Source organism: Leucoraja erinacea, chromosome 32 (genome assembly GCF_028641065.1).
Source record: "Leucoraja erinacea ecotype New England chromosome 32, Leri_hhj_1, whole genome shotgun sequence".
NCBI lineage: Eukaryota > Metazoa > Chordata > Chondrichthyes > Rajiformes > Rajidae > Leucoraja > Leucoraja erinaceus.
Genome location: NC_073408.1, coordinates 20,828,674 through 20,854,023, shown reverse-complemented (window position 1 = coordinate 20,854,023; position 25,350 = coordinate 20,828,674). Strand labels below are relative to the sequence as shown.

At 42.7% G+C, this 25,350-nt stretch overlaps 1 protein-coding gene across 5 annotated transcripts; it reads right to left on the bottom strand.

Annotated features, from left to right (window-relative positions):
* Nucleotides 1-489: 489 nt before the first annotated feature.
* Nucleotides 490-25,308, bottom strand: fam118b (family with sequence similarity 118 member B). Of its 5 annotated transcripts, XM_055660874.1 has the most exons (9): nucleotides 25,174-25,308; nucleotides 16,438-16,711; nucleotides 14,018-14,075; nucleotides 13,343-13,595; nucleotides 10,498-10,731; nucleotides 6,965-7,093; nucleotides 4,794-5,079; nucleotides 2,333-2,395; nucleotides 490-863 (listed from the first exon to the last, which is right to left on the bottom strand). In XM_055660874.1, the coding sequence occupies exons 3-9, from the start codon at nucleotides 14,023-14,025 to the stop codon at nucleotides 820-822; spliced, it is 1,017 nt and encodes a 338-aa protein (XP_055516849.1). In that variant the 5' UTR covers nucleotides 14,026-14,075; nucleotides 16,438-16,711; nucleotides 25,174-25,308; the 3' UTR covers nucleotides 490-819. The 5 variants fall into 5 exon arrangements, with proteins under 5 accessions (XP_055516849.1, XP_055516845.1, XP_055516848.1 ...); XM_055660870.1 differs by lacking the exon at nucleotides 14,018-14,075 and having other exon boundaries at nucleotides 25,174-25,307; XM_055660873.1 differs by lacking the exon at nucleotides 14,018-14,075 and having other exon boundaries at nucleotides 10,504-10,731; nucleotides 25,174-25,306.
* Nucleotides 25,309-25,350: the final 42 nt, after the last annotated feature.

Here is a 25,350-nt window from a genome sequence, read left to right as displayed (position 1 = left end):
GACATATGGTAACACTTGGTGCATATATGAATCGTTCAGCTTGGCATCACATAGTACACAGACATAGTGGGTCGGTACTGTTTTATGTTCTGGAAATCAGAGCCCAATATTGGCAAAGCAAGCTTCATGCTATCTGTACTTTTTATTTGATAAAAATGTAATTTGAGTACACAAAATACCAACTATGCTTGTGCCCAGTAACTAGCAGAGTGCCCACAGCAGCAAGGTAAATCAAGAACACATTCCAAATTACTATAAACCATCTGCCATTGGCAGAAGTTGCCATTAAAATTCAAGCCATGAACTCCAGGGAAATAGGAATGTGTCGAAATACACAGTACCCCAAAATGTTGCCTTTGGTTTTTGTAACTAATTATTTCCAGGTACCAATCTTCCCCAAAACACAAGGATTTGCAGCAAGAAAGTATTTCCTTGATTCAATATTAAGTTTCTTGCCAAGTTGATCTGCAAAATATCACAGTGCTGTCATATCATTAAATGATTTTTAATAAAATATTCTGTACAGAAGTCACTAACAGTAAAAATTGCTACACCAAAATGAACTAGAATTGCAAGTTATCACAGTTGGTAGAATTCATTGATGCTGTCCATAACATCCAGCTCTCTGAGCAAAAATGAAATTCAAGTTGAAGTTTGATGTGGTGATCTTGGAGTGGATCAGTACAGTTCCAAGAAAACAATGTCCACTGTACATTTATGTCAGTTATGGTAACCAGTATTGGCCTCCTGGGTGGCTGTCAGTTACTGTGTATTCCTGCTGGGTTGTGCGCCAACAATGTTAAAAAGGTAAGCAAACACTCATCTCCCCAGTTTTATTTCATCTTCTGTTTCCATTCTCTGGTCTAGGCAAGAGAGAAAGACAGTGAATAGCGCTTCCAACTGAATACAATCGCTACCTACATTTACTTAGGGTGCTAGGAGCTGGTCCCTGTTTGCAGTATAGTGCCATGGTTTTCAATCCCATTCTGGTCTACACTGTTAAAGCAAGGCCAGAAAATTAAGGAACAGTACCTCATGTGACAGGGTGCAATATATCCTTCTGAACTTATAATGAATTTTACAACTTTAAATAACTTGCTATTTGCATCAGAACTGACCTGTCCTGCTACAGGGCATTGATTCTCAGCAGCAAGCTTCATTTAAACTAGATTGGTAAAGAAATTGTGACACTGATTCCCTTTCAAGCCTCAATTTTCTCCCAACTACATGCTGCTCTACAATCCTAAACCAACCCATCCAAAACCCATGTTGGTATCCTATCAGTCTACATCTGATCATCTTAATAAATAAAATTCAAGAGTTGTCCTAATGTACAGATAAAATCAAAATTTACAGCAGCAGGAAGCTATTCATTCAATTGTGGCTTTGTTGATTATTAATGGAGACTTCAGTCTAATCCTGTCTCCCAGCACATGGTCCATGGCTCTGCACATCCATTGCCAAGTATTAACAATATCCTAACAGAGTCCTAAACAGATGAACCTAGAGCCTGGATCAGTGCTTGAGATTAATGCAGCCCTTGTGAAATTGTGGTTGCAAGTGGGACACAACAGGCAGCTCAATGTTCAAGGGTTTCGATGTTTCCGATGTGATAGTGAGGAAGGAAGAGAGGTGGTGGAGATGTTCTACTGATCAGTGAGACTGTCCAGGCAGGACTCGGAGAAGACATACTGGAGGGTTTTTCATGCAGGCAATTAGAGGGGCCTGGAAATGGCTTTGGTGAGCTGGATTAAAGAACATTTCAAGGCCTTTTATACCCATATTAAAGACATGAAGGTAATCAGGAAGAAGGTAGGACTGCTCAAAGCTAAGAGTGAATTGGTGCTTGGGGTCTATGCATGAAGGTGAGGTACTAAATGAGTTCTTTGTAGCTGTTTTTATCAAGGGGAAAGACATAGAAAACAGTGAGATCAGTGTGGAGAAAACTAAAATGCACGGTCAATTTGAGATTGAGGTGGTGGTGTTGGGGGCTCTTGAAGAGCATTAAGATGGATAAATCTTCAGGGCCTGATGTGATCTATCACAGATTGTTGAGAGAGGGGATAGCAGGAACCTTGGCAAAGATCATAATGTCTTCTCTAGCCACAGGTAAGGACCAGAGGGCTGGAGTAGCTAATGATGTTCCTTTGTTGAAGGGTATTTGGCACTGATACTGCTCTGCAAACAGTGCCACTGTGATAGTCTAACCCCAGAGTCAAGATTGGCTGAGTTATTGTCATATCAGAGGTCCTTCAATAACATTAAATAAAATGTGTTCACATTGTTATTGTACATTGTGATACAGGTTCAAATAAAAGATGATTACACTTGCCTTGACTACTTGTTGTAAATGGACCATTCTTTAATGTAGTATCAATGTTAGTTGCTCCCCGAACTGAGAATGGGAAAAGGTGCATATTGTTAAAATATAAAGACAATCTTTTACACATGAAGTTCCCAACACAAATTCATAACATATTCAGCGAGTGATCGGGTTAATTTTGGGAATCAAACTAGGCTCGAGTCAGATATGACTGGATCAGATGCAGAATTACAGGTATCTCCAAGCTTTCTCAATATCTCAAATGAGCTGCCAGAAAAGGGCTGCATCCGACTTTTCACACAGGCTTGGTTTCCTGCACTACACCCAGGGTTTACATCAGCACTCGTTATGCCCCTGTCCCACTTAGGACACCTGAACGGAAACCTCTGGAGACTTTGCGCCCCACCCAAGGTGTGCGGTTCCCGGAGGTTTTTGTCAGTCTCCCTACCTGCCTGCCTCCGGGAACTTAAACTTGGGTGGGGCGCAAAGTCTCTAGAGGTTTCCGTTCAGGTGTCCTAAGTGGGACAGGGGCATTACTTGTTGGGAATATTGAAAGGAATACAACACAGGACTAGACTCCAGCCATTCTTTCAAAGAGGCAATAAACTTGTCCATGGCGCGCACAAAATTCTGACTGACATTACTCGCAGGCCAAGTTCTTGCTCTCAAGGACACTAGCCTTGGAGATTTCATTTTATTGTATTCTGCAACCTGGCAGTCATTAGAAAAAGTTACAAATATTAAGTTGTTAAAGAAAGAGCACAGGGGCTTGGTGGCACATTAGCATTGAAGGGTCCCAAACCAAAACAACATCACCCATCCACATTCTCCAGAGATGCTGCCTGACTGACCGCTGAGTTACTGACTCTGAAGAAGGGTCTCGACCCAAAACGTCACCCATTCCTTCTCTCCAGAGATGCTGCTGTCCCGCTGAGGTACGCCTGCATTTTGTGTCTACGCCGAGTTACTCCTGCACTTTATGTCTATCTGTGGCATAAACCAGCATCTGGAGGTCCATTTTTTTAGTCTTGTGGTTAGCTTGCGGGACCATGATCCAGAGGTGGCGAACCCTTGACATGTCTCTGGTTTGAATGCCATCATGGCAATTAGGAACTACATTCATGTAGCTGAAATGTTTAGAATTTGAATGTTAATCACATTAACTACCCATGAAACTATAAGATTGTCCTAAAAATCCATCTGATTTACTAATGTGTGCCAGGGAAGGAATCCTGCTGACTCAACTTGGCCTATGGCTTCCTCAGTATACAGATACATGAACCATCAATTAAACCTTGCCAGAAACATTCAAACCATTGGGATGATTAAATTAAAACATACAGGCAAGAATCAAAGCTCGATTACCAGACAGAAAACAGATTAGCAATAAATCAGCATTCTCAGATGCGGAGGCTGTAATATCTGGTGTTCCAGCTATTCACAATATAGATTTGGATGAAGGGGTCACACCCAACATATGTTAACTTGTTAATGGTACCAAGCTGATGGTAGAGTGGGTGGTGTGGGGGTTGCAGAGAGACTTTGCGGGGAAACAGTTCAAACATGCAAAGACATGGCAGATTCATTTAGAAAGCAGTTTCAAATGGCAAAGCTACAAAACAAATAGTTTTCAGCAAGACCTGGGATACCTTCTAAGCAATTCACTGAAAATCACAATTTTGCTAACAGCAAACAATTACGGTATGTTGGCCTTTATAGCAAGAGGATTTATGTGCAAAACTCAAAGCGGTCTTACTGAAATTATAGAGCTTTGATGAAATGTCACCTGGAGTAGTGTGTACAATGTTGGTACTCTTATCTTAATGAGAATGTAAGAGATAGAGGGAGTACAATGAAGGCTCACCAAATTGATTTCCAAGATGGAGGAAAGATTTTTTTCTGCTTTGAGATTGAGCAGACAGCTATTCAAGTTTAGTGAACAGTGATCGTTGAAGATAAAATTCTTATGGGATATAATACTGTAGATTCAGAGATGATGAGGTTTGATCAGCCACGCCTCAGATGAGAAGCTTCTTTACCTAAACAGTGACAAATCTTTGTAATTCTCTGAGGGTCGTCAATGCTAGTTGTTGAGTGTTTATCAAGTTATGATATTTTGTTGTCATTTGAAAATAAATAGAACACAGGAACGAGGAATTGAACTAAAAACAAGTCAGCCACAATCTTACTAAATGACACGGAGGGACAGATTATTTTGTTAATTTAATTTCTTATGCCCTGTATAAATGATGCAATTACTATACTTCAAATCTTGGGTTGTCTGATATTCACGAATGGTCATATCCATTAAACAATCCGAAGGCCTCTTCTCCCAGATTAACCCAGCCTGAACATTGTGGCAGCCCAATGACCCAAAATGGACCATTTTCCTGAAAAATGGTTTTGCCACAGTAGGAAGATTCATTTGTCTGTTCTCTCAGATGCGAGACAACCTTCCCTGGCAACATACCTTGATTTCCACGAGGACAGATGACGTTAGCCAGCCGGTCAAGATATTCCGGGAGATCGACGTACTCATCCCCATATGAGATCACTTTAATACCTTTATCGAGCATGTTTTCGCGAAGTTTTTTAAACTCATCCACATCATCTCTGCGCACGAGCATGAAGTGCTCCAGGTCAGTCTTGTTTCTTACTGCTTCTAGAAAGAGCGACTGGAAAGTTGTATCCTCAACTGTCCGCCCACAGCCCAGGAAGACAAAGGCCTTCTTTTCATACAGCTTCTGAATTTCTCTCTAAGCAATTAAATACACAAAGATTATTAACAGGAGCACTGGTGTCTTGCTGTAAAACACACCCGCTTACAACAGTAAAATTATACAAACAAAGTTCACTTTATATTCTTTCCATCTCTCTTCAAAATTATGGCTCTTACAAGAACCTGGTGGCACTTACGCCCTTCAGGTCATGGATCAAGTGGCTTTTAACATCTTTAATAATAACACTGGTCCATGTCGGGGGCATAATGGCACAAGGCAGCACAGTGGCGTAGCGGTATGACTGGCTGCCTTCCAGCACTTGCAGCGCCAAAGACCCAGGTTCGATCCCAACTACGGGTGCTGTCTGTATGGAGATTGTACGTTATCCCCGTGGGTTTTCTCAGAGATCTTCGGTTTCCAGAGAGAGGGGGGAAGAGAGAGAGGTGAGAGGGAGAGAGTGTGTAGAGAAGGAGAGATAGAGAGGGAGGGAGAAAGAGAGAGAGAGAGGGGGGGGGGGGGGACCAAAACGGCACACAATACTCCAGGTGTGGTCTTACTAGGACCCTATACAACTGCAGAAGGACCTCTTTGCTCTTATACTCAACATGCTTGTTCATCACTCACTGAAAGTAAGCATGCAGGTACAGCAGGCAGTGAAGAAAGCTTATGGCATGTTGGACTTCATAACAAGAGGAGTCGAAAGAAATACTTTTTCATACTATTCTGTGCATAATTTTATCAATACAACAAATTATTCTTCCTACCCTTTATTTAGGCAGCTTGCTATTCGTTCTGATAGGTCTCTTCTCAATTCAGGCACTGACTTGCATTATATTCTTTTAGCTAGTGCTTTTGAGTAACTTTCAGAAATGTTAACCAAGTTACTGGGGCAGGACATGTTTTCCACATCGTGACCCAGATCTGCTGTGTGTATCTGGGAAAGCAGGTGGGACCTCAGTATCTGAAAGCAGACAGCATCGTCTCAACTGTTTACTATATCTTTCATACAGGTCTAGATTACTTGATTGTCTTTAAAGTGCAGCTGGTAGTAGAAAGAGGAAACCTATCTCCAAACCCTATCTATCTGTCAATTTTAGTTAAAGATTTCCTGTTGTTATAAATTTAATGCTGCAGCTCCCTCTCTCTATGAGCGTTGTAGTTATGGAATAGCCTAGCTTAGACTGTTTTCTTATTTAGACACAAAATGCTGGAGTAACTCAGCGGGACAGACAGCTTACCTGGATAGAAGGAATGGGTTATGTTCGGGGCGAGACACTTCTTCTCGACCCGAAACGACACCCATTCCTTCTCTCCAGAGATGCCGCCTGTTCCGCTGAGTTACTCCAGCATTTTGTGTCTACCTTCAATTTAAACCAGCATCTGCAGTTTTTTCTTATACACTGTTGTCTTATTTGTTCCATTGCAAGAACAAAAACGACTTGCATTTATGCAGTGCCAAGGTGTTGCAATACCCCGAGTTTTACTTTCAATATAGTTCTCATGGAAGATATGACCAAATCTAATGAAAACCAGCAAATTAAATTGTTGGTGAAAGGACATGAAAATGAAGGAAACCCGAATACCTACACACTTGACCTGCTACATACCAATGAGAAATGTTCTGTTAAAATTGGGCCTTTTTATTGTCTGGATCAAGGTGGATGATAAAGACTAATAGAATGATGCTTCATCCTTGAAATCCAATATTCGTTTGACATGCTTTATCTACTAACTATGAAACGCTTTTAAATTGAAGTTTCATTTTACACCATCTGTGTTAAAAATAATGACAATGATTAACTGTATATAAGTTAACCAAATTCAAGTGGTGCCATTTTTGCCAAGAAGTTTAATCTCTACGATATGATTTTGTTTTGTCAGATGTGTCCAGCGGCATATTTGTACAGCAAATAAAACTCACCATTACTTCTGTATTACGCAACACATTCTGGTAACCCAAAGGATGCAGAACAATGCCACTGGGGTTAGTGTAAACACCATGAATGTGTAAAACACTCAACTTGCGTTTCTCCTGTGCCCATTCTAGTACCTACCGCAGGCAGAAAAAAATGGACATTAGTTTCAACAAATACATTCTGCATAACAAATTACATCGCTATACATGTCTTCAATTGAGGGGTGCAATTTTCTGCCCAATACTCCAATAAACTGCAGTTATTTTTAATTTTGTTTACTGATACAGCATGGAAACCGGTCCTGTGGCTCACTGAGTCCACGCCAACCATCGATCACCCGTTCACACTAGTTCCATGTTATCTCACTTTTTCATCCAAGTCAAGTCAAGTCAAGTCAAGTTTATTTGTCACATACACATACGAGATGTGCAGTGAAATGAAAGTGGCAATGCTCGCGGACTTTTGTGCAAAAGACAAACACCAAAACAACCAAACAAATTATAAACACAATCATAACACACATATTCTTTTACATAATAAATAATGGAAGGAAAAACGTTCTGTAGAGTTAGTCCCTGGTGAGATAGGCGTTTACAGTCCGAATTGCCTTTGGGAAGAAACTCCTTCTCAACCTCTCCGTTCTCACCGCATTCTGAGGTACAATTAATTGCCTGACCGTAGCGGCTGGAACAGACCGTTGCAGGGGTGGAAGGGGTCTCCCATGATTTTGTTTGCTCTGGAGTTGCACCTCCTGTTGTATAGTTCCTGCAGGGGGGTGAGTGAAGTTCCCATATTGCGTTCGGCCGAACGCACTACTCTCTGCAGAGCCTTCTTGTCCTTGGCAGAGCAATTCCCAAACCAGATGGTAATGTTCCCGGACAAGTCCACTCGACAAATTAGAGGCAATTTAGAGGCCGATTAACCTACAAACCCACGCCTTTGGGATACGAGAGAAAACTGGAGCACCGAGAGGAAACCTATGCGGTCACAGTGAAAACGTGCGTACTCCACATAGACTGCAACCCAAGGTCAGGATCAAACCCAGTGGTCCATTTGGCACTGAGGCGCTACGGCTTTAATAAAATGATGTAATAAATTCAACCACACAAGTACATGTCAAGGAACTGCAGATCTGATTTCCACACACTGCTGTCCATTCCTTTAAATTTTACATTGTAAACCATATCACCCAGCTAATGCAAAAAAAAAAAAGGGGAACTGCAGATGCTGGTTTATACCAACATTAAAAACAAAATACTGGAGTAATTCAGAGGGTCAGGCAGCATTTCTGGAGAAAATGGATAGGTGAGGTTTTGGGTTGGGACCATTTCTGAAGAAGGGTCTAGATCCAAAATGCCACCTATATCACCTAGCTAGATCTAAATACATCCATTGCACCACTCATTGTTCAAACTTAAGTCTTAGAAAGCAATAGGGACCATCCACAACAGAGTTAAAAATAATAGAATAGAGTACTAATCTTCTCAAAGGCATCACAGATCTTAGAGGGGTGATGAATTGAGGCACACCAAAAAGGAAGGTTATCACTTGATTGTGATTTTGTTCTAAAGAAAGTAGACTTCAGATTTTAAAACAAATATTGGAGATAACTCTGGAAATAAAACAGAAATCATGCTAATTGGCTCAAAGTCCATACTCTCCAAAACCCACCCGTTCACCATTTCAGTTGATGGCTAACCCATACCCACCTCCTCCCATGTCAAAAGTCTTGGCGTCATTCTGGACAGTACACTTTCCTTTGGCCCCCATATCAGCAATATCACACGCTCTGCATACTTTCATCTCCGCAACATCTCCAGACTCCGCCCCTCCCTCTCCAAAGACAATACAAAAGTCCTCATCCACGCTCTGGTCACATCTCGCATCGATTACTGCAACGCCCTCCTCACTTGCACCTCCAATAAACTTCTTCATCACCTCCAATGCATTCAGAACTCTGCAGCCCTGATCATCACCCGCACCAGATCATCGGACCACATCACACCCATCCTCACTCAGCTCCACTGGCTCCCTGTGCACCACCGGATTAACTACAAGATTTTACTGCTGACCTTCAAAGCCCTACACCACCTTGCTCCCCAATACCTCTCTGACCTGCTGCTACCATACACTCCTTCCTGGTCACTTCCTTCCTTCTCAGCTGCAATTTTAACTGTCCCCACATTTAGACTCAGCACCATGGGTGCCAGAGCCTTCAGCTGCTCTGCCCCACGTCTCTGGAACACTCTCCCACCTCCCATCCGTCACCTGGACACTATCGATCAATTCAAATCCCAACTCAAAACACACCAGTTTAGATTAGCATACCCGACATAACTTCCACCATGTTCACCCTGATTTTAATGACTTCAAATGTTTTGTGTTTTTTTTGTTTTTTTGTTTTTAATCAACTTGATTTTAATATTGATAAATGTATTGTGATTTTATGTCCTGTAAGGTGTCCTTGGATGTCCAGAAAGGTGCCAGCAAATAAAATGCATTATTATTATTATTATTATTAGATATTGGTTCACTTCAGTGAATTTCCAGGATTCTGCAGAGGCAACATTGCTCAACATTGTTCAACCCGAGAAGCCTTACTTAGCTAATGTACGGTCACTGAAGCAAGTGCGGAGGAAGGAAGCATTCTTGCCTGGTAGGTAAGACACAAAACGCTGGAGTAACTCAGCGGGACAGGCAGCATCTCTGGAGAGAAGGAATGGGTGATGTTTCGGGTCGAGACCCTTCTTCAGACTCAGTACTTGCTTGGTAGGTTGTGTGTATAGCAGATGAACAGAAATGTATTATGGTGTTTCGTGGTCAGGCAATTAATTGTACCTCAGAAACAAAAAAGCAAGACCAGCCCTCAGTGTGAATTAGATTGGGAACTAAGGTTCCTTCTTTTACATTGATTACATTTTTTGAAAGAGGCCCTTCTGCCCACCGAATCTCCACTGACCATCAACCACCCATTCACACCAGCTCCATGTTGTCCCACTTTCTCATCCACTCCCTACACAGTGAGGGCAACGTAGAAGTGAATTAACCTACAAACCTGCACGTGTTTGGGATGTGGGAGGAACAGGGGGAAATGGGCAAGCTCCACAGACAGCAAACAAAGTCAGGATCGAACCAGGGTCACTGTATATTATATGGTTAGAACATATTAAGGTGAATGCATCTGGTCTTCAAAATTATTGATTAGAAAGGGTGCCAAGAGTTATGGGGGAATATCAGAATGGGGATGAGAGGGAAAGATGGATCAGCCATGATTAAATGGCAGAGTAGACTTGATGGGCCAAATGGCCTAATTCTGCTCCCATGACTTGTGAACATGTGAAAATAGCTGCATTGTTCCAGACAGATGCAATGGTATGAGGAAAGATTTTGCAAATAGGTTTTCGTTTAGAGAAATATTATGTAAACCACAGGCAATTGATACAGACATTGGTATGCCCCATCTCCACCATTTCAACACCGATCGTTAGATATTATGATCCAGTGTCATCTTTTTGTATATTGAGACTGCATTCCATACTTTTACCTTCCCTTCATCCGAGAGATCCAATGACTCCAGTTGCATTCCTTGGTGAGCCCCGTAAATCTCCACAAGATTGTCGAAGTTGGTCGTTATAACCAGGGATCCGTTCTCCATCAGCCTCAAAACGGATTGCAGGAGGTTCTTTCCAACATCATCTAACTTGGATTCAAGGTCATCGAAAACCTCATACAAACAGTCCTTGAAGAAACTTGAACGAACATTGCTGGTGCGCTGAAGGGATTGAAAACAAATATATCATAGAGTTGGAAAAAAATCTGAAAGAGAATGACTATCAAAACCGAAAGAGCAAGGAGATATGTTTGATTATGCCTTAATATTGATTAAATATAATCTTGCACCTTTCGTAATGTTTAGTTTTGCTCATTGTTAAAATCTCTGGACACGAGATTGATCTTTGCTCAAATGCATTCAAATAAACTAAAGGGCCTGTCCCTCGGACGTCATTTGCGGGTCACGCAGGTGGCGTGCGAGGATTTTGAAAGTCACAAAATCCTGGGGCACCACCGCGTCACTGCCTACGCCACCACAAGCCATGCGCGCGCTGTGCGTCGTGACGCGTCAATGATGTCGCGTATATGACGCCAAAGTGAGACAGGCCCTTTAATGTAAAAAGAAAACCCCTGGCAACAGAATATCCAGGCAACAGAAGGCATATACACAAATACTCATGTAAATTACTATTATAGATGTTCAAAAAGCATACAATCCAGAAGTGTAGATTAATGGATTAGAAATATGGAATGGCAAGACCACTGAATTTATTTTAAAGAGTTTATGTCAAGCATTTTTAAATCAAGGCATTGCTGAACCAGGAACCAATGTAGATCAGAAAGCACTGGTGTTGAGGAGCAAGTGAAACGTTTAGCCCGAGCCATCAAATTTACAGCAAGCAACACAAGGATTCCCACATCTGTGTTGAATAGTTAAATGTGGATACAGTGAAGACTAAAGGGCCTGTCCCACTTGGCCGTCATTCGCGCACCATTTATGCGACCTGCTAGCGTGTGGGTAGCTTGTGGGTAACGCGTGGGTAGCGCGGGATGGGTGCATGGAGTGGTGTGGAGGAGTGTGGACTTCATCCTGCACGAAATGTTTGCGTGCCACCGGCCTGTCGTGTAACTGATGGCCAAAGTGGAAAAGGCCCAAGACCCTCAACTCCAACAGCAGCAGAAGCAGGCAAACGATCGCCAAGCTCGGCCTGGGGCTCACGGCCGTTGCGGATCCGGATCCGCCCCCACTCCTACTCCCAGAGCGGGGCCAAGACGATTGAAGATTGACACAAAATGCTGGAGTAACTCAGCGGGACCGGCAGCATCTCTGGAGAGAAGCAATGGGTGATGTTTCGGGTCGAGACCCTTCTTCAGACTGAAGAAGTCTCGACCCGAAAAACATCATCCATTCCTTCTCTCCAGAGATGCTGCCGGTCCCGCTGAGTTACTCCTGCATTTTTTGTCTATCTTCAAATGACGTCACGTGCTCCAGACGGCTGTGCAGACGCATGATGATGCGCACGACTGTCGCACGTCAGTCACTACTGGCCTGTCGCGTAAATGACGGCCAAGTGGGACAGGCCCTTAAAGGGCTTCAGTATCACAGACTGAGATAAGGAGCAGCACAACATTTGCAATGATAGACATAGACAGTAATTAATGGGACAGTTGCAATCTGAATTGAACACAATCAAATATAGCCAAATTATAAACAGACTCTCGCATCTCCAAGATGTCAGGGAAAGATGAAACATGAACTCATTTTATACAATGTTGCCGGTGAGGGACAGCGTGTGGATGATAAACCAGATTCCCAGGTCAGTTTTTTCCCTCCTCCCGAGTACCCAACCTGACAGTGAGAAAACTAGAAACTATTTTGCGACTATCAGGATTATGAAAACAACAAATACTCTCATTCCTCCATTTACATCACACTTGACCTGGACTAAAATTATGTTTTTTCAAAAACAAAGCACTGATGTTGTTGAAATGTATCCACATTAAATTTGTGAGAATGGTGCCACTATTAATAATGCTTGTGCATCACAATATTGCTCTCAAAACAAACAGGTGGTTTTATAACAAAACATGTTTGTAGATCCAGGTTAGCAATGATTTGGGGTAAAAACACAAAGTGCAGCTGGAGGCAGCAGGTCAGGCAGCATCTGGGGAGGGATTTGAGAGGCGACATTTCAGGTCAAGATCCTTCTTCAGACCTGATAGGGCAGCATGGTGGCACAAAAGTAGAGTTTCTGCCTTACAGCGCCAGACAACTGGGTTTGATCCTGACTCCGAGTGCTGTTTGTTTGTCATTCTCCCTGTGACCTGGGTTCTCCGATTTTCTCCCATACTCCAAAGACATGCAGATCTGTTGGTTAATTAGGCCTGGTATGATTGTAAAATTGTCCCTACTGTGTGTAGGATAGTGTTAGTGTGCATTGGTCGGCGCAGACTCAGTCCAGAGATACAGCGCGCACTAAACACTAAACGAAACCCAAAACGTCACTTTTTCATTCCCTCCCTAGATGCTGCCTGACCCGCTGAGTTCCTCTGGCACTTTGCATTTTGGCCAAAATTCCAGCATCTGCAGTCTTGTGTCCCCAATCATGTCACCGATTAATTACATCAATTACATTAAAAACGTTGTTTTTGAACCACTGTTTTAATCGAAGAAACTTTGCACAGCAATTCACACATGGTTCAATACTAATGTCACTGATCCACAGCCAGAAACAGTTAAGACAATATTTCAGGTCATTTCTTGTCTGTCTCAGTTGTCAGAATTACCAATCCTGTAACAAAATTATAAATTATGCAAAAATGTCACTTACTGGCGAGAGCTTCTGTATCAAATCATGCGCGACATGCACTAGGTTCTTGTCTTCTTGGATAGCCTTTTGGAATTGGTTGTTCTCTTCATCCTCCAAGAGGTCAAAATCATTGGCAGCATCCAGCAACGCCTGGATCAGTCCCTTCCAGGATTTCAGAGCGGGGACATCTGGAGCCACAGCAGCGCTCACTCCTGTTCCAATCACAAGCACCAAATCTTCAGCTCTCTTTGTCTTCAAGCTGGGCAAAAGTTTCCTGTTGGACAAGTTCATTAATTTATTTTAAAATGGCTTTCACATAATATTCAACAATTGAATTAATTTAGATGTAAAGACTGAACATTCAACATCCAAATGAGTTACAGAAGCACTGCAGATGCTAGAAAGCCAAAATAACAAAATCAATTGGTCAAGTGGAGGGGGAAAAAAAGTAATTCATGTTTCAGGTCAATGATCTTTCAACAGAACTGTAAATTAACTATTTAGAAATTGTTAAGCAAGCGCAGAGCCAAGCAAAGGGGCAGGAGAACAGAGGAGCTACGAACAAACATGAAGGTGTGTATATTGGGATGGAGTGAAAGTGGTTAAATGGCTAAAGGACTGATTATGGCAAGACAAAGTGAAGAGGCAAGAGATGAAATGGGTCAGGAAGAGGTGTAAATACAGCAGAACTATTACCAGCACATGCTGTCCAAGAAAATGGGAGCATGGTTATGATCTGTGGGCTGTAAGGCGCCTAATCAAGAAATGAAATCATGTGATATTCAAAATAAATCCCACTTAGATACACTACCAAGCACACAATTTTCAACAATTTAATTTTAATGCAGCACATGTAAGAAAATTTGAATATATATTTCCAGCATGTATATCCTCTAAGCATTCATCCATGTTCTTCACTGTTGTGTGATTATGTTAGAATGTAAAAACATGCTTCAATCCATTAAAATTATAGGAAATTCAGTAACAAACCAACATCAGAGTAAAACTTGTGGGGGAAACAAAATACTCTTCTGGGGAGTGAGAACCATACAAAACTTCAGGTTTGTGACCCGTTCTGAATGATTTTGAAACAATCATTTGTCTCCACAGTTGGTTAAGAAAGAACTGCAGATGCTGGAAAAATGGAAGGTAGACAAAAATGCTGGAGAAACTCAGCGGGTGAGGCAGCATCTATGGAGAGAAGGAAGAGGCGACGTTTCGGGTCGAGACCCTTGTTCAGACCACAGAATCTGTAGAGTATTTCCAGCATTCTGTTTTTAATTCATATAAATATTTTTCGGTCTATTTACAGAAGTATTCTCTGCAGATCCCTTTATGTGCTCAAGTAATAAATGCCATCATTAAACTTGATGCTGAAATTAGTTCCTGAATTTTCTACACCACAACAGCAAATGTACTTTAAAATAATTAATATGTTGGGCATAACAAGGTCATGACAGATGCTATTGTAATCTCTTTTTTTCTCTCCAGCCTCTTCAATAACTTTTCTCCCCATTTTCTTTCTGGTCACTTAAAATAACTCTTCCCCCATTTTCATTCTCAATGTTGAGTTCTCTCCATTGGTACCTTTTCCTTAATTCTCTTTTTTTTTTAAAAACACAATTTTGAATCCATTCTCAATTCACTCAAGCACACGTACACTTCCAGATTTCCCCCCAAATTATGAAAAACAAGTACCCACCTCCCCAATTCTAAAATTGGCAGCACAGTGCCTAAGATCTTGTTTAAGGCCACCAGTAAAACTAGAAACAAACTTTAACTGCACAGTAACTTCCAATCATCGATATTTGTGTCTACGGCCACGTGGAGCTGCAGGCCTGGTTCTCCACTGCAAGATAGGACCGTTGGATTAACTTTGTGTGACTATGTCGGCACAGGAAACATGGCGACTCTTCGTGTACGCAACAGAAAGAATTTCACTGTACCTAGGTACATGTGACAATAGAGTATCATTCAATCATTGTATAAAAGAGAAATAGTGGGGAAAAATCAGTTCAAATGGTTTAGTTATAAAGCATATGAATGGGCATGCCAGTCTCTCAAGCCTACTTCCTCCTCAGGTCATGTCCGAGGCCTCTGCTGTGGATTCCACACAACCCATTCGCTCTCTCGACAGGCAACCAACCACAGATAAAATAGCACAAAGCATGATGAAACGCACAGCAGCATTCTCCTTTCCTCTCAAAATACTCAAGCATGTTTCAAGGAAATGCCCAACTTTAGCATTGCCGATACACAAGTCTGACAAATTAGATTCCATTTCTTTGAATCAGAAGTAACCAACGTAGGAGAAAATTATGATAGGTATAATGTGGTTTTATTTTGCAGATTATAAGAGGCCAATTTAAATCATAGGCATAGATCAACCGACAGCCAGAGATGAAAGAACCTCTTCAGCGCCTGAAGAAGGGTCTCAACCCGAAACGTCACCCATTAGTCTGAAGAAGGGTCTCGACGCGAAACGTCACACATTCCTTCTCTCCAGAGATGCTGCCTGGCCTGTTGAGTTACTCCAGCATTTTGTCTCTATCTTTGGTTTAAACATGCATCTGCAATTCCTTCCTTCACTGGAAAGAACCAAGGTCAGTTTGAAATTACTATATCAAAACACAAATTAGTGCATAAGTTTCATCAAGAGGGTAATAGCTCACTGGTTTGGTAGTTTTCAATCAAAATAGATACCTAAAAGAAAGCCAATCATTAATTTTCAAGAGTCTCGAGTCTCATTGTCACATGTCCCGAAATGGAACAATTAAATTCTTATTTGCAGCAGCACGACAGATATGTAAAGATAGTACTGTGTAAACAAAAAAGTTCATTACAAACACATCATTAAAATAATAATTGTATATAGATAAGAACAATAAAAACAATGCCTCTCCCCCCCCCCCCCCCTCTATGTAGCTCAGAACTTGTATTCTTTAATTGCTTGATGGCTGAAGCTGCCAAAGCAGTGAGCTGCCCTCTTTGATATCTAAACAAATGCCATTCATTAAAGAATCACAATATTTCTTACCTCTAACACTATATTTTACAAACCTTGAAGTATGAAATTCAAATATTAGTTGTAAAGTAGCTCAAAGTGAATACGCTACCTGTGCCTTTTGATTGATGGCGTTTTAGTCTGTGCACTCAAATCTTGCATTGGTAGAGTTGCCATCCAGCTTCTGCGATGAGAAACTCCAAAGTTAGGGAGCTGATGTTTCACAAGAAAGAATGACAATGTAGGGACAGGGGCTCAACTTCTTTGAAAGTCAATAAATTTAAATTGTAGCAAATGGGTGCATTTTAAAACACACGCTGAATGCTACAACACTGCTTCTCCAATACCCGTTTGTTGATCCATCATAAAATATTTCCAATTGACTTCTACATTTAACAGAAAACACACTTTGTTAGAAACGGGAGTTGGCATAGAAAGTTGCCTACAAAGTTCAAACCTCCTAAACTGTTGATGAAAATGGTTGGAAAGAAATCTGCAACACCATTAACGGCAAATGTGTTTAAAATACAAACCAAAAATGTTTCAGACAGTTAAGACTTTTGACAGAATTTAAAAACAGAAAAGCAACATATTTTTATTAATTGTATTAGGAGGATACTGAAGGTGATATTTTGGCAGTGATTTAACTCAACATATCATTAACTATCTGGGATGCAAGCAGGAGCCTCCACGTGGCGCATCCCGGGCAATGCTGATGACAGAAACCGTACCACAGTGACTGACTGAAGTAGCTAATTCGGCAACCGTCACTGACCAACCGGAAAGACGTGATATAGAAGATGGCCGGACACAAGGAAGAAGATTAACTATCTAGCGGGCACCCATCAGGGCAATAAAAAGTAGTCATCAGCAGACCATCTAGTGATTTTCATCTAGGCAATAATAGAGACCTGTTAACTAAAAAGGCTAGTAACAGCAACTGTAAACCTACAGGCAAGATCCCATGTGCTTCCATTTTGTCCTTCAGGGACAGAAATCATCAAGCTAAAAATTCTAAAGACTGTATGTTAATAGAGTATCGTTGCTCAAATATTAATAGAAGCGATGGCTTGCCAATGTCAATGACCACCAGTGGTATAATTAGTAGTAGTGTTCTTAATATACCATAGTGTATATAATATACCATACCACTACATGCAAAGACAGCCTTCTTTCTGCTTGTCATTTTCCGAAGTAACCTTAAGTGGTTTAGTAGTTCCCAATTAAAATTGTATTACAACCAATTTAGTCCACGTAATAAAAGCATTCACAAATTCATCAATCACTTTTATCAGATTCATGTTATGGAAACAAGTGTTATAGCAGAACTATCTGTACTAGAATATAGCAACAGCTGCCTGCAAAATTCAGTTCTGTTGAATTCTGAAGCAGAGGACACTGTACTACTATATTGTGTTCAGCATCATCAAATATTAATTCAAGAAGGGTTTCAACTCGAAACGTCACCCATTCCTTCTCTCCAGAGATGCTGCTTGTCCCGCTGAGTTACTCCAACTTTGTGTCTGTCTAGCAGTAGAGCTACTGCCTTACAGCACCAGAGACCTGGGTTCGATCCAGACTACAGATGCTTGTCTGTATGCAATTTGTATGTTCTCCCCATGACCTGCGTGGGTTTTCTTAGAGATCTTCAGACACTCCAAAGATGTACAGGTTTGTAGATTAATTGGCTTGGTATCAATGTAAATTGTCCCTAGTGTATGTAGGGTAGTGTGAATGTGCGGGGATGGCTGGTCGGCACGGATACGGTGGGCTGGAGGACCTGTTCCCATGCTGTATCACTAAACTAAACTAAAGCTATAAGCAATAAGATTTCCCAGATCAAGTAAAAAAAGTCACAACTAATTTGCTCATCTAACAAAATAAATGTGTTGAGTTTTCTCTATGGTGGGAGATAAACTTCCAATGTGTTACGGATAAGCAGAAGTATTATGAATTATGATTGCTGGGGGTGCATGTGATAATATTCTAGGCGTATTTTTGCACTGTGGACACAACAGATGAATAAAATAAATATCACACATCAAATCAAAGCAGCACGAACAACATCTACACTGGCACCATATCAGGCAATCTGCAAACTGAGTTAAAAACTTGTGAACTTGTTCTTTTTCAACCTACCTCCAAGATTAGTGGTTCTTTTCTAAATTTACATTACCCATTGTAGTTCCCACACATCCTCGTTTACTTTACGTGTACTTAGCCACTTAATTTGCAAGTGGTGAATGAAGGCAAATTCCTTTTTTGACATTACGGTGGCTTCATTGCACTTGCCCACTATACCCATATGGTAGGAATAATTTCTGTATCTTTACAAGCTAATCAATACAACCATTAATATTATTACAAATAAACCAATAATTTCCATTGTCATGATTTAAAAAAAACTAAAACTAATCCTTAATATCAGAGAAACACAAGAGACTACAGATGCTGGAATCTTAAACCAAAAAAGAAAGCTGCATCTATGGCGGCAGATGGATAGATTCATATTTTGCTTCGAGATCCTTCTTCAGACTAAGCATGAAAATCTGAAGCATCCCAACCCAAAATGTTGCCTTCCTTCACCCTCCACAGATGCTACCCGACCTGTTGTGTGCCTCCAACAGTTTGTTTTTTCCTCGGGACCTGAAATCAGCATACGATAATTAGTTCAATAATCCACTGCAGTTTAGAAAACTACCAATGTATTTCAACAAAAATTGTTATTCTCTTTCTCGTAATACAGGAGATATTTTATTTTCAACAAGTGTGTTTTCATCCATTAGCCAATTTTCCACCAAACAAAGTGTCCACACTCACCTCCACGCCTAAAATAATGGATTTAAATCCCAAACTGGGTGCTGCAGTCCAACATGCATCTTATTTACACTGTCAGGCTCGGATCCTCTCTCTTCCTCTTTGCTGAACCAGCTCAGGTCAGGAATCAAGCCCCCACCACTTTCCAGATTTCTCTACCCCCCCCCCTCAACCTACCACTATGTCTGAAGAAGGGTACCGACTTGAAACATTGTGTGGGTCTATTTTCTCCACAGACCCTGCCCAACCTGGTGAGTTCCTCCAGCACTGTGTTTTGCTCAAGATTCCAACATCTGCAATTGCATATGTCTAGTTTGGGGCACGTGGCAGTGAGCCAAACGTTCTCTCCGTCCTCAGGGCAAAGCCATTTATTTCACTTCTTGTATTCAGTGCAACTCCAGATCTTTGTGGGTCCAGAACCTGGTGGGAACCACATGTCCTCAACAACTCTTACAAACCTTTACAGATGCATCGTGAAAAAGCATACTCTCAGGGTCCATCACAGCTTGGTTGGGTAACAGTTCTGTCCAAGACCACAAGAAAATGCAAACAGTTGTGGATGTAGCCCGGTCCATCATTCAGACCAGACTCCCCCAACTGTTGATTCCATCTACATTCCACACTGTCCCAAGAAAGCAGCCAACATAATCAAATACATTCTCCACACTGGCTATTCATTCTTCTCACTCCCGCCAGGCAGAAGATACAGAAGCTTGAAATCGCATACTGCCAGTAAGCAGTTGACAATAGACAAAGGGTACAGGAGTAGGCCATTTGGCCCTTCAAGCCAGCACCGCCGTTCAATGTGATCATTAATCAGTAAACAGCTTACTCCCATTGTCAGACTTCTGGACGATCCCTCCACAACCTAAGTAGAGTCCTGATACTGTTATGCTATAATGCTGAATACTACATTTGATTTGCGCTGGTGATTTTTTTCTGTGGTTTGGTATCTTTCTCTTCACTCTACTTTTTCTACATGTGTTTGGATTAATTGTATTCATGTACAATATTACCTGGTTTGATTTAAAAGCATTCAAACAAAAGCTTTTCACTGTATCTCAGTACACGTGACAATAATAAACCTAAACCAGAAAGTGAGAACACACACTTCTTTCTTCTATCAACAACAAATTCCACCCAGCCCAGCCCCACCCCAATCTCATGGCCAACATCTCCCATGACTCACACTTAACTCACACACCCACATTTCCCTTCAGAACCCTGCAAGCCCCAGATGTCCCTCGCAGCTCGCCCCCTACAAACGTAGCACCCCTCATCATCCCTCCTCTTCCATCCCCACTCATCACTCACCCCCTTCTCTTCTTTCCCACCCTCCTCTCTCCTCACCATTCGCCCCTCCCCTTCTCTGCACCCTACCCCCATCCTCTTCACTCCCTCCCCACCTCTCCCCCTCCCCATCTTTCTCTCCCCCTCCCCATCTTTCTCTCACTCCCCCTCCCCATCTTTCTCTCCCCCTCCTCCTCCCCATGTTTCTCTCTCCCCCTTTCTCTCCTCCCTCTCCCCCCATCTTTCTCTCACTCCCCCTCCCCATCTTTCTCTCTCTCCCCCTCCCCTCTTTTTCTCTCCCATCTCCCTCTACCCTCCCCATCTTTCTCTCCCTCTACCCCTCCCCATCTTTCTCTCCCTTCCCCTCCCCATCTTTCTCTCTCTCTCTCCCCCCTTTCTCTCCCTCTACCCCCTCTCCCCCCTCTCCTCTCTCCCCCTCCCCCTCCCTCCCCTCCCCTCCCTCTCCCCCCCTTCTCTTTCTCTCTCCCCCCTTCCATCTCTCCCTCTCCCCCACCCCCCCATCTCTCTCTCTCTCTCCCCCTCCCCATCTTTCTCTCTCTCCCCCCTCTCCATCTCCCCCCCCAACATCTCCCCCTCTCACCTCCCCTTCTCCAGGCGCCGCGAGCGTGCGCAGTAGCCGGGACTCGGGAGCTCCTCACGGCGGCCGCGCAGGTTCAGAAAGACCAGCGAAGCGTAACCGTTCAACTCAAAACTGTCAAACTCAAAGAGCCAACGAAACGTGCAGGAAGGAGCTGCAGATGGTGGTTTAAACTGTAGACACAAAATGCTGGAGTAACTCAGCGGGGCCAGGCAGCTCACTGGAGAGAAGGTATGGGTGATGTTTCGGGTCGACCCCAAGATTAGCAAGTACACCCACCAAAAACATGTTTTCCCCATCTGCAGTCGATGTAAATTACCCATTCAAATTTCTGAACACCAGTATGTTAACTAGAAACTTCCTTTTGTTTTTAAAAACCCAATAGGATTTATAGATTAATTGCATGAAGCCTGGGTTTCACAGCTGTCAGGTTCATCTGAGATATTCACACTATTACCTGATCAACTCTGATTAAAAATATAGCAATGGGGAAATTAAATAATATGGCAGATTATGTTATTAGGTTACTGGTGTGGGGGCAGGCAATTCTGCAACTCTGGAAACCTGAAAAGGTGACCCACTTTTTGGAGCACTGATGGGGTCTCCAGGTCTATTCATAGTCGGAGTGTGCTAATGTGGAAGGACTGTTCCAGGAGTATCATAAGGTCATAAGTGATAGCAGCAGAATTAGACCATTCGGCCCATCAAGTCTACTACGTAATTCAATCATGGCTGATCTATCTCTCCCTCCCAACCCCATTCTCCTGCCTTCTCCCCATAACATAGAAACATAGAACATTGGTGCAGGAGTAGGCCATTTGGCCTTTCGAACCAGCACTGCCATTCAATGTGATCATGGCTGATCATCCACAATCAGTACCCCGATCCTGCCTTCTCCCCATATCCCTCGATTCCACTAGCTCTAAGAGCTCTATCTAACTCTCTTTTGAATGCATCCAGTGAATCGGCCTCCACTGTCTTCCAAGGCAAAGAATTCCACAAAGTCACAACTCTCTGGGTGAAAACGTTTTTCCTCATCTCAGTTCTAAATGGCCTACCCCTTATTTTTAAACTGTGGCCCCTGGTTTGGACTCCCCCAATAACGGGAACATGTTTCCTGCATCTAGCTTGTCTAATCCCTTAATCATTTTATATGTTTCTATAAGATCCCCTCTCATCCTTTTAAATTCCAGTGAATACAAGCCCAGTCATTCCTTTCTTTCATCATATGACAGTTCCGCCATCCCGGGAATTAACCTTGTGAACCTACGCTGCACTCTCTCAATAGCAAGAATGTCCTTCCACAAATTAGTACCCCTGACCACCCTCTGACTTAAGAAATTCCTCCTCCTCAGCTCCTTTCTAAAAAAACATTCTTTAAGTCTCTAGTCCTAGACTATCCCACTAGTGGAAACATCCCCTCCACATTCACTATATCCAAACCTTTCACTATTCTGTACGTTTGAATGTTTGCTGCAATTGTAGGTTAGATTTCATTAACTTGTACTTAAGGATACTCAAGTTCCAGTGGGAAGTAACAATATAAATACACCACTATTTATCAAAGCGCTTTTGTTCTGTGCACAAAAATGGATGACATTACATATCTCCATATTATATTCCATATCTTTGCCACCAAACGTGTCTAGATTTCCTTGAAGCCTCTCCACATTCTCCATCTACTCATATTCCATCTAATTTTGTTTCATCACCAATCTTGAAATATGACATTAGGTGCAAATCAATTAACATAGATTATAAACCTTGAGACTGTTAGCCTCGAAGACCGGTTTGTTCCCACTTTTTCCTTTTTGACAATTGCTGGTCCTTCAACAATGGGACCATGAACAGACAGGGAATAGATGGTTACAGATCACTTGTAGTGTGGGAGTGGCTCGATTTACATCTTGGTTAACACGGACATAGTGGACCAAAAGGCCTGTTCTACACATGCTTAGAAACAATCACCAAGAATGGCCCTGCGATGAGGAGCTCCCATTACGTGCATAGATTAACACTGTCTTTTCACTGTACATCGGTAAACATAACAATTTACTAAATAAACTAAACAAAATAAACTACTTTGGAGGACTCAGAAGAGATTTAATAGAAACAGATAAAATAACAAATAGAAACAAATAAATGATGTGGTAAAAGCTAGCTTCTTTCAGCTTCGAACGATAGCTAAAATAAAACCATTCCTCCACTTTGATGACATCGAAAGGATCACCCACACATTTATCTCCTCCCGCCTAGATTACTGCAACTGTCTTTACACTGGCATCAGCCAATCTTCCCTGTCCCGCCTGCAACTGGTCCGAAACGCCGCAGCGAGACTCCTGACGGGCACCCGAAAAAGGGACAACATCAACCCGATCCTGGCCTCTCTCCACTGGCTCCATGTGCAGTTCCGTATACATTTCCAGACCCTCCTCTATGTCTACAAAGCCCTCAATGGCCTTGCCCCCTCCTACATTAAAAGCCTTCTCACCCACCACTCCACCTCCAGGTCCCTCAGATCGGCCGACTTGGGGCTGCTGAATATCCCGCAGTCTAGGCATAAGCTTAGGGGCGACCACGCCTTTGCGGTTGCAGCTCCTAGACTGTGTTACAGCATCCCCCTTCTCATCAGAACTGCCCCCTCCGACTCCTTTAAGTCAAGACTAAAAACTTATCTATACTCCCAAGTCTTTCCTGACGTCCACTGAGCGAGGGCTATATGCATATATGTATGTAGTTGTGTATGTAGTTTGTTTGTTCATACTATTCTTATAACAAATGTAAAGTACTTTGGCTAACAAGAGTTGTTTTTTAAATGGGCTATATAAATAAATGTGACTTGACTTGACTTGACAATGTTTAGAGAGAGTGGACAGAGACAGATTGTTCACTGGTGCATTGAGTCGTTAACTGGAGATCACAGATATAAAACAAAGTGATTTCAGAATGAAGAAACACAATTTCCCTTCACACATCCTATGGCTGACAGGCACTTCCTGTAGGTGTGGTGTGAGGCAGGTTACTGTGGCTTTCAAGCAGGAAATAGATAACATATATAGTTGATACAAAAAGTTAAAAGACTACAGAAAAAGAGGCTCAGCTGCTGGATCAGAGAGGGATGCCGCCTGACCCACTGAATTACTCCTGTATTTTGTGTCTTTCCTTGGTAAGGCAGCACTGGCAGCTCCTTGTTTCTACTAACTAGAGAGTTACAGTGGCAGAGAGGCAACATGGGCACAGTGGGCCAAATAGCCTCCTTTTGTTTAACCACCATCCACAAACCGTGGGCTCCATTTGTTTGGTGGAGTTCACATCTAATGGGACCTTGTGATTTAGAAACATAGAAATTAGGTGGAGGAGTAGGCCATTCGGCCCTTCGAGCCTGCACCGCCATTCAATATGATCATGGCTGATCATCCAACTCAGTAACCCGTACCTGCCTTCTCTCCATACCCCCTGATCCCCTTAGCCACAAGGGCCACATCTAACTCCCTCTTAAATATAGCTCTTATTTCAGCCACAGTACCTTTCAGGGGTCTACAGTGGCCTCTTCAGACTGGGCAGAGGTGGCTGAAGCCACATCTCTGGGATTCACTGACCACCAGCAACGGGACAGACTGAAGATAGACACAAAATGTTGGAGTAACTCAGCAGGACAGGCAGCATCTCTGGGGAGAAGGAATGGGTGACATTTCAGGTCAAGACCCTTCTTCAGATTGAGAGTCAGGGGAGAGGGAAATTAGAGATATGGAAGGGTACCAAGAGCATGTAAGGTGTGAAAATGGCAGATGACAGCACCTCTGACAGGGCAGCACATCCGTAGAACAGCATGAAAGCATGTCCTGTTGAGTTCCACTGTCTGTATAACTCGTTATCACCTGTCCCACAGCCACCGTTCCTTGATTATCGTTGCTTTTGGCATATCTTCCATTCATTTGTGCAAAGTACCGTTTATACCTCCCGTTCCCCTGCCTCTTAGCCCGAGGAAGGGTCTCGACCCGAAACATCAGCCATCCCATGTTCTCCAGCGATGCTGCCTAACCCGCTGAGTTACTCCAGCACCTTGCGTCTGTCCCCAGTAAATGGAGTCGGTGTCAGAGATATCACATTGGCCATGAGTGAAGCCTCACCGTGTAACGTTACCTGCGGGACGCTGAGGCCGGTGGTGCCCTGGCCTGGCCTGGCCCGGCCCTTGTTGACGACAGCCCGTGTTGCACCGTCCCCGCCCCCACACACACAGCGCCCAGTTGCTTCACCAACTGGAAGCAGCGTTGTCCCCCACGTGCTCACTCACAGCCAATCAGCGGAGAGCCCGCCTTA